Raw genomic sequence first — 17,543 nt, 5'->3', positions numbered from 1 at the left:
CATATGGATGAAATGCAGAGAACGCATTTTGCTGTGGTGTGTCAAAAAATAACATCTAATCACAAATGCGTCCTCAGTTACTGTCTGATGAGTGTAGTGGCACAAAATGGCTGCCATTGCATCATCCAAGTGGATGTTACACGGTGGTTGTGGTTCAAGTGGCTCCCCATTTGTTCTGTGAAGTGCTTTGGGTGTCTTGAAAAGTGCCATATAAATGTAACGTTCATTCATTCATCTGCACTGGGGGAGAAAGGGAGCACAGAGCTCCCAGCTTCAGCAAAGGCGGAGAAAGTACATAAGTTAGGTCTGCAATGTGGTGCTAAGACAGCAGGAGAGATTAAAATCATTACTGAAATTGCTTCAGTCGAATAAAGGATTTTCACCTGTCATTGGCATCTTTCCTCATCTTATGAACTAAGGGACAAATGATGAAAGTTCAAATACACAGTAATGGTATTGCCAGGATACAACTTGTGGGGGTGGTGTAGTAATACACTGTTACTTAATGTGTTAATTAACCAGAAACTAAGTGTTAGTTACTCATTGATCCCATGTTGGTTCATGATTTATTCATAATGGTGCATGTATTCTGTGCAGTTACTGTATTTGTTCTTGATTTGCCCTTGAGTTTTTAGGCAGTTACTATGTTAATTGTGCCCCCTCAATTAAAGTGTTACCGGGAATTCCAATGAATTACCTTAAGGAATTGAAATGTGACATGCAAGTGAAGAGAAACAATGAAAGAAATGAATAAAAGATAAAACAACTTCGACTGTTGGTGCTTTGTTAATTGAATATGGGTAAGTACTTTGTGCATGAGCAAAATATATATTCAGTGCTTAGTTAATTAAGCAAAAAAAGCTAATCCCAAATCTCCAATAATTCTCAAGTAATCTTTCTTATGAAAACTCGAACATTTTTTGCCTGGCAAATAACTCTGCTAGAAGTATCACCAGGGTAGGGATCTACATTACTTGGATTGAGTCATTTAGCCTTATTTGAAGTCGATGGCATGTTAAGTGGTTTTAAAATGGGATGAATGAAAATTGCAGTTTGGTCAGCATCTGGCAGATTTACAACTGTGATCAGTGACCAAAAGCAAAGTCCGATGACGCGATAAATGAAAGTCGGTAATAAATAAAGCAAATATGTATCGTTTGATGGACTGGCGTCACATCCAGGTTGTCCCCTGTCCCCTGCTGTGTTTCCCATGCTGCCTGCGATAGGCTTTGGGCCTACAATACCTCAATCACTGATAAGTTGTTTGGAAGATGAATATATGAATGAAATTAAACAAATGAATAACAATGAACATAGCATGTTTTACATGAAAGTGTTTTACATAATAATTTCTAAAAAGTGTTAAAAAGGTTAAAGTTGTCAGCGGACATTAGCTACATTAATTAATCACCAAAATTTTTATACCACCAGCTAGCTCTTGTATATAACATGCCCTCTCCAATGATCCAGTTAATTCAGTAAATGAGCTTTAAATTTAATGTCCTCAATTAAATTGTTAAGCCAATCTTATTCATAGTCTGTACTGTAGCATTAAAGAAATAATGACAATCTGTTAATCACATGGGGAAAAAAAACTGTATGGGATGCTTTATGCCCTAAAATAATAAATGTGTCAGTTGACATTGTTTTTTTTTCATTAATAGTTTACATTTATCATAAGGGAATATTTCATTTGGTAGATGAAATTACAGATTACCTAAGAACGCAGTCATACTTGCATTGTTTATATACTGTAGCAGATTTGCCTTGGTCAGAAGCATATAAATATACTTTTAAAATCATTTTTCATGTACTCTTCTGCCCCTTTGTGGCAGTTTAGAGCCAGGGATAGAGTGACAGCAGGAGAAATGCTATCGCTGATTAATGAGTGAGCTCATGTAAAGCAGGCATATAAGTGGGAAACTGGCAGCTCTACGAGGGACGTTAGAGAGTTAGCATCACCTCCTCAAGAAAAGACCATCTGGAGAAAACAATCCACAGATCTGAAACTCTTTCCCATTTAATGCAAAGTGATGGTGCCGTTCGGTTGCAGCTCACGATCCACAGTAAAACCGTAACCAGAACTAGGAGACACAGTTGTCCAATAGCTTAAGAAAGATTCATCAAACTGAAGCCAGCTGTGGCAAAATGATTTCTGTCCATGTTTGTGTTATATACTAACGCTTCATGGTGGTATTCTGCCTTCTTTACAATGTGAGCTCCTGTTACAAATAAAATACTCTGGCGATTTACAGAATTGATACATTTTGCTGACCGGGGGGCAGTTTAATTTGCTGATCAGACGGAGGGTCCCCTTTGATATGTGCAAGATATTCCCAGTAGATGGATTGGGGGTGGAATTTGTATCAACATGTCGATCGTGATGCACTGTTTGGCGACCGCTGCTTTAATGGATACAGACGGCACCCTTCAGTCCTTTGAGGTTGACAAATCCTGGCTGCAGTCAGATATTTCCAGTTCATTTTGGTGGATATGGATCACATTCAGTGTTTTTTCTGCTTTACCGCTGCTGCTGTGGGTTTGTTATATAAGTGCCGTGAATATAGCAGGACAACAAATACATGGATTTAAACCTATCCCTCTTTTTTTAATTATTTTTTTCCCGACCTTGTGGGGTGCAGTAGTATCTTGTAATTTTGCGTCTGTGACGTACCCTTTTGGTGATAACTCATATTGATTTCCTTGTGATGTTCCCATCTGAGAAGGTAATAAAAAGGAAGGTCTATTCACCCTTAGGCCAGAACATCTGCCAATGGGTGCTGCAGTCTTAGGATGGAATTTAGAAGCTGCTATTGCCGTAACCCTGTGCCGCTCCTGCATTGTATTTCCTGCGGTTCTGTTTGAGGTTTGCAGTTTAACTGCGAGATATTTCCCCGATGTGCATCTCTTTAAAGAAATCACTCAAAGGGATTCGAGCTGGTGTCTGAAGCTGTATTGATTTTGTGATTGATTGATAAGACATGAAATAAGATAGAATATAAATAATCCACACTTTGTATTGAATTTACAGAAAATACAATAAAGATAAATACAATAAATGCAACCTGGAGGAACAGAATAAATAAATGTGCAATGAGGTGTAAAAAGTTGGAAATGAATGTAAATGTGCAAAGTTCACAGGTAATATGATGCGAAAAGGCCACATCTCTCTCCCCATATTAATGTGGATCCCACATTCCTACAGCGTGCAGGATAGGTTGATTGGTGAGTCTAAATTGGCCCTGTGTGAGTGTGTGCGCCCTGTGGTGTGTTGCCGACTGCCCGCGGTTGGTTCCGGCCTGTGCCCTTTGTTCCCATGATAGGCTCCGGTGACCCTGGTTGTGGTTAAACGGTGTCTGAAAGTGGGTGGATGGATGAATAGGCCACATCAATGTAAATAAATAACATAAATTATCTAATGAAGTCAGGTGTCCTGATATATCCATGGTGGGGTACAGATAAAGGTAGATCATGGAAGAGGATGCATTTAATAGCAAAATTTTGTTGGGTAAAAAGGAATGTGTATAGCAGTTGGTTTTGCCTATGGGAGAGATGCTGATCTTGCTTCCTCGTTGAGGGGGGTGGGATTCCATGTTGGGAATGTAGAGTATTTGGGCACCACGTTTCCCTCCTCCTAGTGTGTCCATGCTCAGCCTATGAAAGAGCTGGCTTTCTTAATCAGCTTATCCAGCCTGGAAATCTTCTTTCTCTTGGTGTTACTTACCCAGAAAATAGTAGCAAAGAACAGAACAGTGGCACCTAGGGACTGGTCCATCAGATGCAGCAGTTTGCTGCACACATCAAAGGACTTGAGTCTCTTAAGGGAGCTCAGTCTGCTCCTCTTCTCTAGAGTCCGTCTGTTGTTCCACTGCAGTCTGTTATTGATGTGGGCTCCACGGTACTTATGGCACCAAACCATCTCCACAGTCCCTGCCAGGATGTTAACAGCTGTCCCAGTGGTTCACTTGAAGTACATCACCATCTCCTTACTCTTTCTGACATTAAGCTGCAGGTGATTCTTCTCGCACGGACCCATGAAGCTCTCTGCCTGTAATCCTCTTCCCTCCCATCACTGACACATCCCCAAATTGCCATGCCATCAGAGAACCTCTGCAGGTGGCATCGTATTAGAAGTCTGTGGTGTTCAGCGTGAACGGAAAGAGTGACAACAGCATACCTTTGGGGTGCCCCTGTATTGCTCAGTACCACATTAGATGTGCAGTTGCTGAGGCCTACAGGCAATCAAGGTATCATCCACCTGCAGTCTTCTGAGCTTCTCAGTCATGAGAGAGACATGTAGGAGAACAGAAAAGGACAGATGTATGACAGTCTCTGTATCCTTCATCCCTACCTGCAATTCATCTCATTTTGGATGCTGCTTCTGTCTTTTCACTTTTAATTAGTGGGTGGCTATATACTGAGAATTTGTTACATGTTTTTGAAGTGGTAATTCAGCTATTTTATCCATCAACACACTTTCATATTAGTTTAGGCAGTGTAAGAAATCAACTTTAACATGTATGGATGCTTAAGTAAGTGTCCAAGAGGTAAAGCACATATTACAGAGCATTGATGATTTACTGTAAGCGTCGTTTTTATCATCAAAGATATGTAAACCTTGCAAGATGCAGACCAGTAACCAGAAGAATTATAGAGATCAGAGGGAGCTGAATTTGCAAAGATCTTTTTCAACATAATAGCATATGAACATTCACGTACAATGTCGATTAACATCTGTCCTTGTAGCATCAACTTTCAATATTATATTGAAGCAGTTGCTATATCTGGACTGTGTCTATGTACCCTATGGTTTGCAACAATGACATCTTTAATGTGGGTCATCCACATGTAATGCTTATGCTAGAAAATTAGACGTTTGGTGCAATAAGCAATTGAATCTCCATTCATGCCCATGCAATACAGTGAGAACATTCAACCTCCACACACTCACATCAGGGACCAGATATGAACCCCATAGCTAGAGATGTGCCAGCTAAAAAAAAATACATGAATATGAAATTTAAAAATATTTAAGCTAAAATAAGATGAGAGGAATATGAAATACATAACAGTCATTTTTTGTAACTATAGACACTCCTCTACTTACGAATGAGATACGTTCTGAACGGCCGTTCGTAACTTGACATGTTCGTAAGTCGTTATTCAACATCATTTTGAGGGTATACGCAAGTACAAAGAGTTAGGATGCTGGGAGTACGCACGCTAGTAGCTGCTCCTAGGATGCTGGGAGTACGCACGCTACGCTGCTGCGCGGTGGGAGTAGCGGCCAGAAGTTGTACTAGGCAGAATTGGCGCGCAGAAAAAAAAATTGTGTTGCGGACAGGAAATGGGAGCTCAAATGAACACAATTTGGACTTACAGTCCTCTTCGTTCATATGTCTGAAAGTTCATAAGTTGAAAGTTCCTAAGTAGAGGAGCGTCTGTAATATGTCTCCCGGGTGTGACTATAAAAATATCCTTAGTGCTGTTCATGTACCAGAATCATCCTTTTAGAAATGAATGATTAAATTTCTGAAGCCTTTTTTATTAACCATATTTGGAAACCCATTCTCCAAATTTGAAGTGAACATCTTTATGACCCCTCTTATTGACTCAGTTTTGGATTGCAGTCTCTGCTGCCGCCCTTAAAACCTCGACATGAAAAATAAACATACTGTTCAGTTATTTCTTATACTTGAATTTGTTTTCATCACTCCTCTACACCTCATCACGGTCAGGGCCATCAGGGGGCCGGAGCCTGTCTCAGGCAGCAAAGGGCTCATGGTTGTGACACCCACTAAACAGGATGTCAGTCCAGCACAGGGCACAGGGCATATGCAGGCGCACACTATGGGCAATTTCAGAGATGCCACTTACGGCATGACATGGCGAGAACAAGCAAACCGTACCCACAGAATAGAGGTGCTATTCAGACCATCTTCAACCCTGGAGGTGTGAAGCAGCAGCGCTGACCGCTGAGCCATCATGTCACCCTTAATATATTTTGTTTGCTTTTTTTGTACTTTACAGGCAGAAGAAATATTACATTAAAAATTGGAACAAAGGCTGAATACAAGACGATCTACAATGTAATTGGATACTTGAAAGGGGCAACCAATCCTGGTAAGCGGTTACTTTGACCCGGGATAAATAACTGTGTCGTTTTTATTGCATTAAAAAATTAATTACCATTTTAATTACTGAACAGCCATAGCTCCTTTGATTTGCAAAACTGAGTCCTTACACACTGTAGTTCCCTTGAATCTTCTTTTTTACACAAGGTTTATTGTTGGGATATGTGACAAGAGATGGCTACAACCAACAAACAAATAAACTAATAATAATAATAATAACAAAAATAACAATAATAATATGTACATTGTCCATACATCAGTTTACAAACAAATGATGGGCAATCATGAACAAAATAATTGAAATGAATTTTACATTTAGTTTACATATAGAGTAACATCTTATATTTTCAACTGCCATCTGTTTAAACTGAGTCATCTGTTTACAGTGTTTATTCCCGACATAGCAGCTGATTCACCTGTATAAGAATATTGGGCAAGATTAAAACGTTGCATATACGATTTTTTGACATTTGGCTTATTCCATGCGGAGATTTTTTTTTTCCCCTGAAAATTATTTGCTCATCTCAGGTTTAGCCACAACATCCCTATTAGCTTTCAGTCTGGGCTTTGATTATCTTGGTCAGGCCAGGTTTGCTTTGCTTTACTGTGTTTTACTCTGACCAATAATAAATGATACTAGTTATACAAAAAGTTCCACCTTTATCTATACTGTGTTGGTCCGCAAAGTGTTTTCTTGAGATAAGGATTTTTGAACTTCTTAGAGACAAGGGCTTGTAGTATGTCAAATATCTGACTTGTACCTATACAGTGCATGTGTCACACAAATTGACAGAAATATCTTTCAGTACTGATATTGAGAAATTCCGATTTGTCATCTTGTTTGTCATTTGCCAGTCTCCCATGAAATGTGACGTTCGCTAATGTGATTTCCATGTGCAGATCGATATGTGCTGGTGGGCGGTCGCCATGGTAGATGGTACCAGGGCAATGGGGCCGAGTGGATTGGGGGCGCAGCTGTCATGACCCAGATCATTGCCTCCCTGACCATGCAAGCCAAGCAAGGTTGGCAGCCTGACCGTACCACTCTTTTCTGTTCGTGGGGAGGATCTGAATTCGGCAATATTGGCTCCTTTGAGTGGGGAGAGGTAAATTTAGAGTGTTCAGTTTTTTTTCCCGCCTCCCTCTGTCTTTCATTTCTGTTTAAACACTAAATAATTTTCACCTACCTGTGTTGTAGACTTTATAGATTAAAGTGCTTATTCTGAGAAGACTGTTTGATATCACTTTACTTGAGCACAAATAATGTAGTAGTACACTCTTACTTAATGCATTAATTAACCAGAAATTAAGTATTAGTTATGTACTGATCACATGTTTGTTACCTATTAATCATAACAGTTGATATTTTATTGTTACTATATTTGTTGAATTTGTACTTGATTAGTAACTGAGTTACTAAGTTACTTGTGCCCCCTCAAGTAAAGTGTTATCGAAGATACGTTTATAAAGTATGCATTTAGCGTTATACTTAATGACATGGACTTGCATCCAAGAAAACTGTTTCTGTTTTAGTACCTATTTACAAGGCACGTAACCTGAATTGATCTTATAAAATACCCATCCTTAAAAAAGAAAATGCTTAGTCCATTTGGATAAATGTGTCATTTAAGCTATTAAATGTTGTTTCAAATGTATACTGAGGTATCCCTACAACACAAAAGGCAGCTCGCATGGAAACTCAAAGCTTTCTGTGCTTTCAAAGCTTATAAATGGAAACTGAGCGGCATTAACTTCTTCGTTTGAGTGCACTGGCCTTTGAAATAGACTATGATTACTAATGAAACTAAAGGAGGTACAATATTGTGCAATTCATGGATAAACCTTTATTTAATTTAGAGCTTGGATTTTGCATAGATTACAACTCAGCTGCATTGCAGTGGAGAGATGCATCATATTTACCACGAACCTACAGGAATCTTGGTCATGAATTTGATTAACATTACAACCCTAAGAAAACCAATTCCTCCTCTGTACCTATTAATTACTCAGGGATTTTATTGTGAATAAGATGATTTGTTACTGGTTTGAGTTGTTCGTGTTTTGTTTCCATTTGACCAATTCAAAGTTAGTTAATAACATAATACAACACTATGTCGGTATTGACTGTATATATTCTTGTGCAATTTATGATAGCAGTTTGTAAAGATATATTTCTGTGTCAGACTCACAGTATTTTTTTTTTATTGGGAGCTTGTAAATTAAAAGTAATACCCAATGAGGGTGCTGTTTTCTCATTTGACTGAAAGCAGCCATGTATATTTACATCCTTTAAAGGACAGAACAACTGAGTGTGCTGCTGTATTCTGGCAGGAGAATCGGGTGGTGTTGCAGAGTAGTGCTGTCGCCTACGTAAGCCTGCACCATCCAGTAAGAGGAAAGGGAGTCTTACAGTCGGTGACGTCTCCCTCCCTGCTGCAACTTATCTCAGACATTCACAAGGTAATGCTGATCTCTTGCCTTCCACACATTTCTTACCCATACAGATAATTTTATCTTAGTTTCAGAGTTTGACTTTTAAGTTTTCTCGCCTAATTTTGAGTTAGACACAGAACTGAGACATCATTGGTGAACTTTATTAACTCAGACACTGCACTGGACAGAAGTTTTTTTTTTTTTAATCATCGTTTCTTGTTTTGATTATTTTATACTTTTTACTATGAGTTCTGACATACTTGGTCTGACAGATTCATTTGCTTACCTTTAGTATTTCAATAAAGATAAAAATATTGTAACCTTTTAGCGGCTATGAAAAATAAGTTCAACCTCGTTTAATGAAGTGGACTTTTAAAGCGAAGTATTATACTAGAATCGCTGCAATAATTGCCTATGTTCATCAGAAAGATATCTAGCTCTATAAAGATGAAATTTACTCAGATTTTCTTCCTCTAAATCTTGTGGATAGTTTGCATAATAAGGCTTGTTAGAGAAGTGTTTGAAAAGGTTAACTTATTTCAGTGTTGTCAGTGTGTCCAGTGTTCAGAACTCATGAAAGCACCGGCATTCCATTTGGAATAAAGGGTAAAAAGATTTAAGCAAATGACAAACTTTGTCATTATTTCCTCCAAAGCAATAACCTAATTAATTAACCTAAATGCCAGTTTACCTGTGACATTTCGTAGTAATAAAATGTTTTTCAACCTATACTGTTTGCATGAGCAAAATTCCAAGGAAATTTTTAAGCCACACCTAGACAGATTACATAACGACATTCTCTTTTTTTATTAATTATTATTATTATTATTATTATTATTATTATTATTATTATTATTATTATTATTATTATTATTATTGGTAGTAGTAGTAGTAGTAGTGGGAGTAGTAGTTGTCATAGTAATAATAATAATAATAATCATAATAATAATAATAGTTTGTTGACAACTGCATCAAAGAGCACCATACAGTAGACAAGAGTATTTTTCTGATGGATTTGACATTGTATGTCAAAGTCTTTATTGGTTTTAATATAATTAAATGTTTTCTGATCACCACTGTCATGAACATGATAACCATACTAAAAATTATAATCCATATTTAATATTCTCCTGTTTTTTAATAAGTAACGGCAATGCACAAATCCGGCACCCAGGGGACCGACTTTTCCACTTGCTACTCCCTAGTCTTAGTCACCAATAGGTATTAACCAGAAGGAATGTAACAGTGTAATGGAGAGACGGCTATCTGCCGTTAATAAGCAGGTAATTGAAACGGCAGGATTCTGCCTGATAGAGAGTTGCAGTGAGTGCAGTGTGAAAGGTCACAGATGTAGCCTATAGAGTCCGCTCACAGTTGGCCCTTTTTCTAAGCTTGACTCCAGCACTACCAATCAGTTCTTCAGCTGCTTTTCTATGTAACAATCACAAATATCTTCACAGAATAAAGCTGGAGATTTGTAATTAAAATTTATTTCAGTTTTCAGCTGTCCACTAATCAAATAATTAAAACTTTTATCTGCTTCCTGTAGTTAAAATGAGCTTCCTGCTACCACAAAGCAAATTATTTATCTGTTCCTTTTTTTCAGCCTTTTGATATTATCACTTCAACAGTCATGTGTCAATATCTTTCCTGAGTGAACAGTTTAACTTATAACTTATAATAATTGTATAATGCCAGTTTAGCTTATACATTTAATAGAAAAGCTTTGTTATTTACAGTGTGTGTAATATGAACACTACTGGGATAACACATTCTTCAGAAAAATGCATTTGCATGCGACTACTGATAATACAACCAGAGTTTTGATAAATACTTTCAGGGTTTCAGTTATTTATGTTTTGCTTTGTGTTATCTGTTGAATTCCAAGGTGTTGAAATGCATGCACGCTAACAAGAAAATGTACAATCCCCTACCTTTACATTTCTTAATTTATCCCTATCTCTTGTCTGCTCTCTTGACAATTTGTAATGACTTGTGGTAATTGCACTTGGCCTATCAGAACCCTGCAAGGTTATAGTACAATAGCTGCCCTTATTAGCATTGTAATTAAATGAACTCAGATCAAATCAAAGATGGCAGGTCCTTGTAAAGCTGATATTGGGTAATTGCTCTTGAATTATCAGGAGCTGGAATTTAGATGGAGAGCCTGAAACAGCTGAAAACAAGAGGTATTGATAAACTGCGTTATATTACATTAGGCATGACCTGAGTGATTTCTTATCTTCACTGTAAGGTGGCAATAAGCAATGGAAATTAATGACAGAGCAGAAACATTTGTGTTATTTATTTTAAAGGATAGTTCTTTCATGAAACCTAAAGCACAAGTATGAATTATGGAACCATTTTAAAGTATAATTAATAAAATACACGTACCTGAAATTTAATTAAAACAAGGCAATTTAATTTAAATTTAACGATTGCTAAATGGCTTGTTACTTGTCTGCAAGTATGCGTGGAGTTCCCGAAAAAACAATAAGACAGGTTTATTTTGGACGATCCACAAATTCTTAAATTTAAAACTCCATCCATTTTCGGTAAAAGCTCATCCTATTCATGGCCACAGGGGGTCTGGAGCCCACTAGCGCAAGCCAGGGAACTACCCAGGATGGGGCATCAACCCATCACACTCATGCACCATTCACATCTACGGGCAGTTTCATAACTCCAGCTCACCTATGCATGTTTTTGGACGGTCATACATCACTGGAGGGGACATGAATAATATAGTAGTACATGCTTACTTAATGCACTAATTAAGCAGTAACTAAGTGTTTGTTAAGTATTGATCCTTTGCTTCACCATTAATCAATCACGACAGTTCCTGTATTCCATTCAGGCACTATATTAGTTAACAGTTAACTAATTAGTTAATAATGGTAAGACTTCACTTGAGAGGGCCAAAAAATACATAACTCATTTACTACTCAAGTAAATAGCATGAACTATATAGGTTTCCCCTGAAATAAATTATCATGATTGATTAATTAACATGAGATCTGATGACACAGGGAGAACATGTAAACTCCACATACACAGAGCTATGGGGGAGACTCAAACCCTCGTTCCTAGGGTGTGAGGCAACAGCACTAACCATTACGCCACCGCACCAACCTAATCTTGTCATTATTGCCTTAATATATGTAACATTAAAATTAATTGATACTAAATTTACGGTTTTATATTCATTTTGAAATAAATATCCCTTAATATGTCACCTTCTTAAATAGACTTCAGAATTGACTAACATTTTTTGCCTTTAGTAGACATGATGGACAGAGATACGATTTTCTTCCGTCCTTCGTGCCATGGTGCTTTAAGCTGATAGCTTTAGGTATCAGCATGAATCCGATCTCACCCAGCGGCAGCACATAGCATCATCCTGCTGGGTCCCATTGCCCTTCACTTACGGATTTGTACGTTTTTGTTCCTGAACATTTGGTCATTTGTTCCTATTATGACGTTTATCTTTGGGAAGTGTTGCTTTTAAGGGACTCGATAGTCTCAATATTTCGAGGTACTTCAGCCATATTATAAATCACATTTGTTAGACACTGGTAATACGTTCCACTTATCATTCTTCCCGGCTGTCTTCAAAACTGAGACAACACTGAATTGATGTATTTGGAATGGGTGCTTGGGAACCAATTATGTTAAAACAATAGTTCTATAGGGATTACAGAGCCTAGCATACAAAATAAATAGAGATCTCTCTACAATGAAACAAAAAGGTTCATTTTTCTTCACTTTTGCAAGCTTGAATTCCCTTTGTATAGAGGTTTTCTGTTTTTATTTTTGATGGCAGTGTCCTGTGAGGAATGTTTCATTTGTTTATGCAGTAATTGATAACGTGTCAACAATATCAGCTATTTTGGCATGGTTTTTCAGCTTTCACATAAGAATGCCACACGTGTAGCATGTAATACATAAAACAATAAGTCACAAAGAAGGAAACGTTTATATTTTAGTGCTACTTTTTCGTACCTTTATTAATGCTATTTTGTGAAATTACTTTGAAATGCTTAAAATTACTTTAAAATAGATTTCTTACAGATTCAGTTTTTTAATCGTTTTCAATTACCCAAAAACGCATTCTTTCTATAGTGCATCCATTGTTTTATACCTGGCTTTAAATTAAACAAGTCAGGATATTTCATTACATACTGTAAACCTAGGTTATATGAGCTAACAGGAAGTTAAGTTACTGGATTTATGATACAGATCTTTACATATGTACAATCTAATAATAACTGATAATTTTTTGTTTACAAAATCCCACCATTTAATATTGTCATTATAATACCATTATGTTTCCCTTGCAGTGTGTACCTTTTATACAAATGTGTTTTTATTATATTTTGCCATTCATTCACCCCATGGATGTAAGATAGTTTTATAAATTGCTTTTATGTTTTGTTTGCACAGCTTGTCTACCTTATAAAAAAAAACACTCGGAATGCATCTATCGAGCCATGGTATTTTTTGAAGCCCTGGATATGACAACATAATGCCAATCTGTCACAGCAGGATTTTACTTGTGGCTATGATGTAGCAAGCACAATCTGAGAATATAAGCTTTGATTTTACTGTCTTAGAATTCTGTGCTGTCTGAGAACAAGTGTCAGGCTGGGATATTTCTAGAGGATATCTAATTTAGTTATAATGCATACTTACCCTGGAGTTGTGGAGTGTGTCTCCCCCGACACACACATTTTTTATGGTTGAAAAGTCACTTTATAGCTAATTGAAAAGGCAGAATTGTCCAGTGACTCACATTGCTACCCAGCAGTGTACCTGCCTTTGAATGTTTCCGAACAATAGAGGCAACTGAGCTGATGGGTTTGTCACAGTTGTTTGACTCTGCTTGTTGCTTACTGCAAATGAATAATATAGCAAATTAGGTGCAAAAAAAAAAAGAAATGTGAAAGGTTCCGTTTTTACCTACAGAGGTTTTATTGTATTATGTCCTAAATCAAACAAATAAATGAAACGTTGAGTCACCCACATATTATTAAGATCCATATTTTTTGCCAAGATGTTTTGTCTTCCTGAAAGATTTTCCATATTTCATTCTGAAATCAGCAGAAAAAATATCTTCTTCTCTGAGTTTCTGATGGGCAGAACTTTACCCCTACTATGAAATTCCACTGGTAACAATGTATTACTTCGAGTGTTTTTCATTTGTAGCTAATAGGTGTATTTCTTCATTGTATTTCTTAAGTACCCGCAAACATTAAGGTATTTTGTTAGCGGTAAAAGTCTATTTCAACAGCTATCTTGTGCTCAGATAGCCCTTGTCTTGTTTTAATTAAATACGATATCTGCCATAATACAGTATGTGTATTGGCCTGTATAATTACTGCAATGCTGCTTGTAATAATCAAGGCAGGCAGATTTTCACAAGCTGTGGTTCACTGCCTACTGGAAATAGTATTATAACATACAACCTTATAGCATTATCCACTCAAAGATGTATCATGCAAACATCCAACAATATATATATATATTTTTTTTTATAATTTGACGCCTGGTTTTAGCACAGATTCAGCATAGCAGTGTACAGAGGCACACAAAGGCCTTTGAGGCAGCATGAATTTAATGGAGCTGTTCAGCAGGGGTTTAAAGACTTTGCACAACTCCAGACAGTCCAGGAAATGCCAGGCCAGGAATCCCCTGCACCAACTTTCTCCACTTAAATACTGGACTGAATGCCATGGAGCTAAATCTTTCCCTTAATGATAATTACTGATGCCAGCTACTTAGGACGGATTGGAAAATGCACCTTGTTTTCTGTTCCTCTCAACCTTTTTCTCGACAAAACAGACGTCATGGCTGATGGGCAGGTCTGCACGCTCCGAGCTAATGACATGAGTTGACTCTAGATGCACTCCACCATATCAAATAAAAAGCTAGAAATGCCCCACCCCCTCAGGACTTCACACTCTGGTGTAACATTTATTGAGTTGTTGCCAAATCTTTACATGTCCATTCACCAAGAGCACAGTGATGGAGAACTCATTAGTCCCTCTCGTACTGCACTCTGTTTAAGAGTCAACTGACTATGGTGCTTGACCTTCTGCAGCTGTGCTGATCATAATTGAGGACCCTAGAAAAATTACTATAAGAATGCTGTAAGACTGCTTATATCCACAGCACAGCTAGAAGGAAAATATACATTTTGCATAGCAGTTAAACTGTCCTGTTATCCATCTACGTTGTTTTAAATGCTGTACATCACTGGACCAGCAAATATGCATAGGCTGAAAGCCTTGTAAAAGCATGGGCCAAAAATCTGAGTGGTCCAGTCTCTCACAGTGTTGATCTCCAGTCCTGTAGATCAAAAGCCATCTGTACTTCGGTATTGGTTGTTTGCAATGAAAGATATTCATGCCCGTCAATCAAAGCTCTACTGGAATAAGAGGATATGGGTCGTAAAAACAGCTTTTATCATGGCTTTTTTCCTACTCCTTCACTTTCATCTAAAACAGTTTTACATAGGCGCAAACAACTCAGAATATGTCACTGCATGTATTATTTCACATTTATAAACCTTGTGTGGCCTGTATACTATAAGCAAAACATCCATCAGATATTTATTTACATATTATTTTGGTAGACTTGGTATGATGGATAATGACACACAGGCTGATGCTTTATAAATAAAAGAGGTGAATTTATAGTGTAAGAAAGAATAACCATGGGAAAAGGCACACGAGTCATTGCATTCATAAATCTGAGGCACAATATTGAATTTTCAGAAGTCAATAGCCACCATCTTGTTATAATTTCCAAATTAATGACGCTGTAATTTCAATTTAAACACAGAAGCTAGGATATAGACAGGTAGAAAGGTGTGAGAAGGACCTATAGTGCTTGCTTATGTTCGCCTGCTGCATCCTCTCGAGAAATCTTCACGAGAAATAATTCTATAAATTTAAGGGTCCATGGCATTGCAGAAGCCCAGAATGATCTCTCTTAGGGATTGATAATGGCGTTTCATGGCTAATGGCAATTACATCACCACATTTTTTTAAAGACTAGCCTCCACCAAGGAGGGCTCCTGTTCTGTAGATGTATAATATTGTTCAACAGCATATGTGTTGTCATTGGAAATCCATTTCAGAGTCATGATGAGTGACTGATAATTAAATCTATCCATCTAGCCCCTCATCTTACATAACCACATAACTGCTTCCAACAAGAACTACAGACGGGGGCAGAAGACACATTGGGTGGGATGTCGTTCCTATGATTAAACACGAGACAAGCTTGCTTTTTTCAGCTGGAAAGGAAAAACACAACTCAAAGTATTACAATACAAATGAAGTGTTTTACAGTTTACTTACATTAAACATAGTATGTGTAATCTTTCAAAGGTTAAAAGTACTTATGAACTGCAGTAAAAAATCTTTTCTCAAACAAGAAAATATGACTGTCATTATGTGGTCATTTATATTTAAATGCCTGCGCATGTAGTCTGGGGTAATCATACATTTTATTCATACGCTGCACGAAATTGTGCAATGCATTATTGGTAAATGATGCAAACTTGTCTCCTAAGTTCTGAAGACAATAGAATCTTCCTTATGGGTTTGTATTAAAGTTGCTGTGACTTGCGAATTGCTTTCCCCGGGACAATATTGACATAATTATGCCTTCTTTCTCACAAACCGCACTAGTTCCAGAATTATTTTAGCACAAATATATAACAAGTATTATACTCACTAGTAGGCAAAGAAATTAAGTATTGATTCTCACTATGGGGAGAAGAAATAATATGTGAAATTACTTTTCATTCTGTCTTCCAGTTCTTCAGTATTGGATTTTGAATTAAATTCAGCATTTTTTTTCCTTTTACTTTGCTTACAGTTCTAAACTGTTGCCTTTGTAAATGGAATAAGGTAAACATGGCAGCCTTTTAGTCAGCAAGTAAGATTTCAATATTTTATTGAAAAATGGGAAAAGATAGTGGAAGCTAATGATTTTTAAAATACCATTGAAATTCACTATGTTGCCAATAGTATTGGGACACTCCTCATTGAATTCAGGTGTTCCAATCACTTCCATAGCCGCAGGTGTATAAAATCAAGCACCTAAGCATGCAGACTGTTTTTACAAACATTTGCGAATGAATGGGTCTCTCTCAGGAGCTCATTGAATTCAAGCGTGGTACCGTGATGGGATGCCACCTGTGCAATAAGTGAACATTCGTGAAATATCCTTGCTACTAAATATTCCCCAGTCAACTGTTAGTGGTATTATAACAAAGTGGAAGCAATTCGGAACAACAGCCACTCAGCCACAAAGTGGTAGGCCACGTAACATCACAGAGCGGGGATGCATGCTGAGGCGCGCAGTGTGCAGAAGTCACCAGCTGTCTGCAGAGTAAATAGCTACAAACCTCCAAACTTCATGTGGCCTTCAGAATAGCTCAAGAACAGTGCATAGAGAACTTCATGGAATGGGATCCCATGGCCCAGCAGCTGCATTCAAGCCTTACATCACCAATTGCAATGCAAAGCGTTGGATGCAGTGGTGTAAAGCACACCGCCACTGGACTCTAGAGCAATCCAAAGGATGAGTCTGGGTTTGGCGGTTGCCAGGAGAACAGTACTTGCCTGACTGCATTGTGCTAAGTGTAAAGTTTGGTGGGGGGGGGCGATTATGGTGTGGGCCTTGTTTTTCAGGGGTTGGGCTTGGGACCTTAGTTCCAGTGAAAGGAACTCTTAATGCTGCAGCATTCTTAGCCATTTTGGACAATTTCATGCTCCCAGCTTTGTGGGAACAGTTTGGGGATGACCCCTTCCTGTTCCAATATGACTGTGCATCAGTGCACAAAGCAAGGTCCATAAGGACATGGATGAGTGAGTCTGGTGTAGAGGAACTTGACTGGCCTGCACAGAGCCCTGACCTGAAACTGATAGAACACCTTTGGGATGAATTAGAGCGGAGACTGCG

The 17,543-nt window shown here is 37.8% G+C and overlaps 1 protein-coding gene across 2 annotated transcripts in view; it reads left to right on the top strand.

The window, feature by feature from the left end:
- Window positions 1-17,543, top strand: part of LOC111860531 (inactive N-acetylated-alpha-linked acidic dipeptidase-like protein 2) — a 208,336-nt gene that overhangs the window by 140,040 nt on the left and 50,753 nt on the right. For both annotated transcript variants that reach the window (XM_023844313.2, XM_023844312.2), the window contains 3 exons: window positions 6,031-6,123; window positions 7,035-7,240; window positions 8,466-8,594. In XM_023844313.2, the coding sequence (XP_023700081.1) occupies window positions 6,031-6,123; window positions 7,035-7,240; window positions 8,466-8,594 (428 nt within the window). The remainder of the gene's footprint in view (window positions 1-6,030; window positions 6,124-7,034; window positions 7,241-8,465; window positions 8,595-17,543) is intronic.

This window comes from Paramormyrops kingsleyae, chromosome 15, assembly GCF_048594095.1.
Source record: "Paramormyrops kingsleyae isolate MSU_618 chromosome 15, PKINGS_0.4, whole genome shotgun sequence".
Taxonomy (NCBI): Eukaryota; Metazoa; Chordata; class Actinopteri; order Osteoglossiformes; family Mormyridae; genus Paramormyrops; species Paramormyrops kingsleyae.
This window is presented reverse-complemented; position numbering and strand designations above follow the sequence as displayed.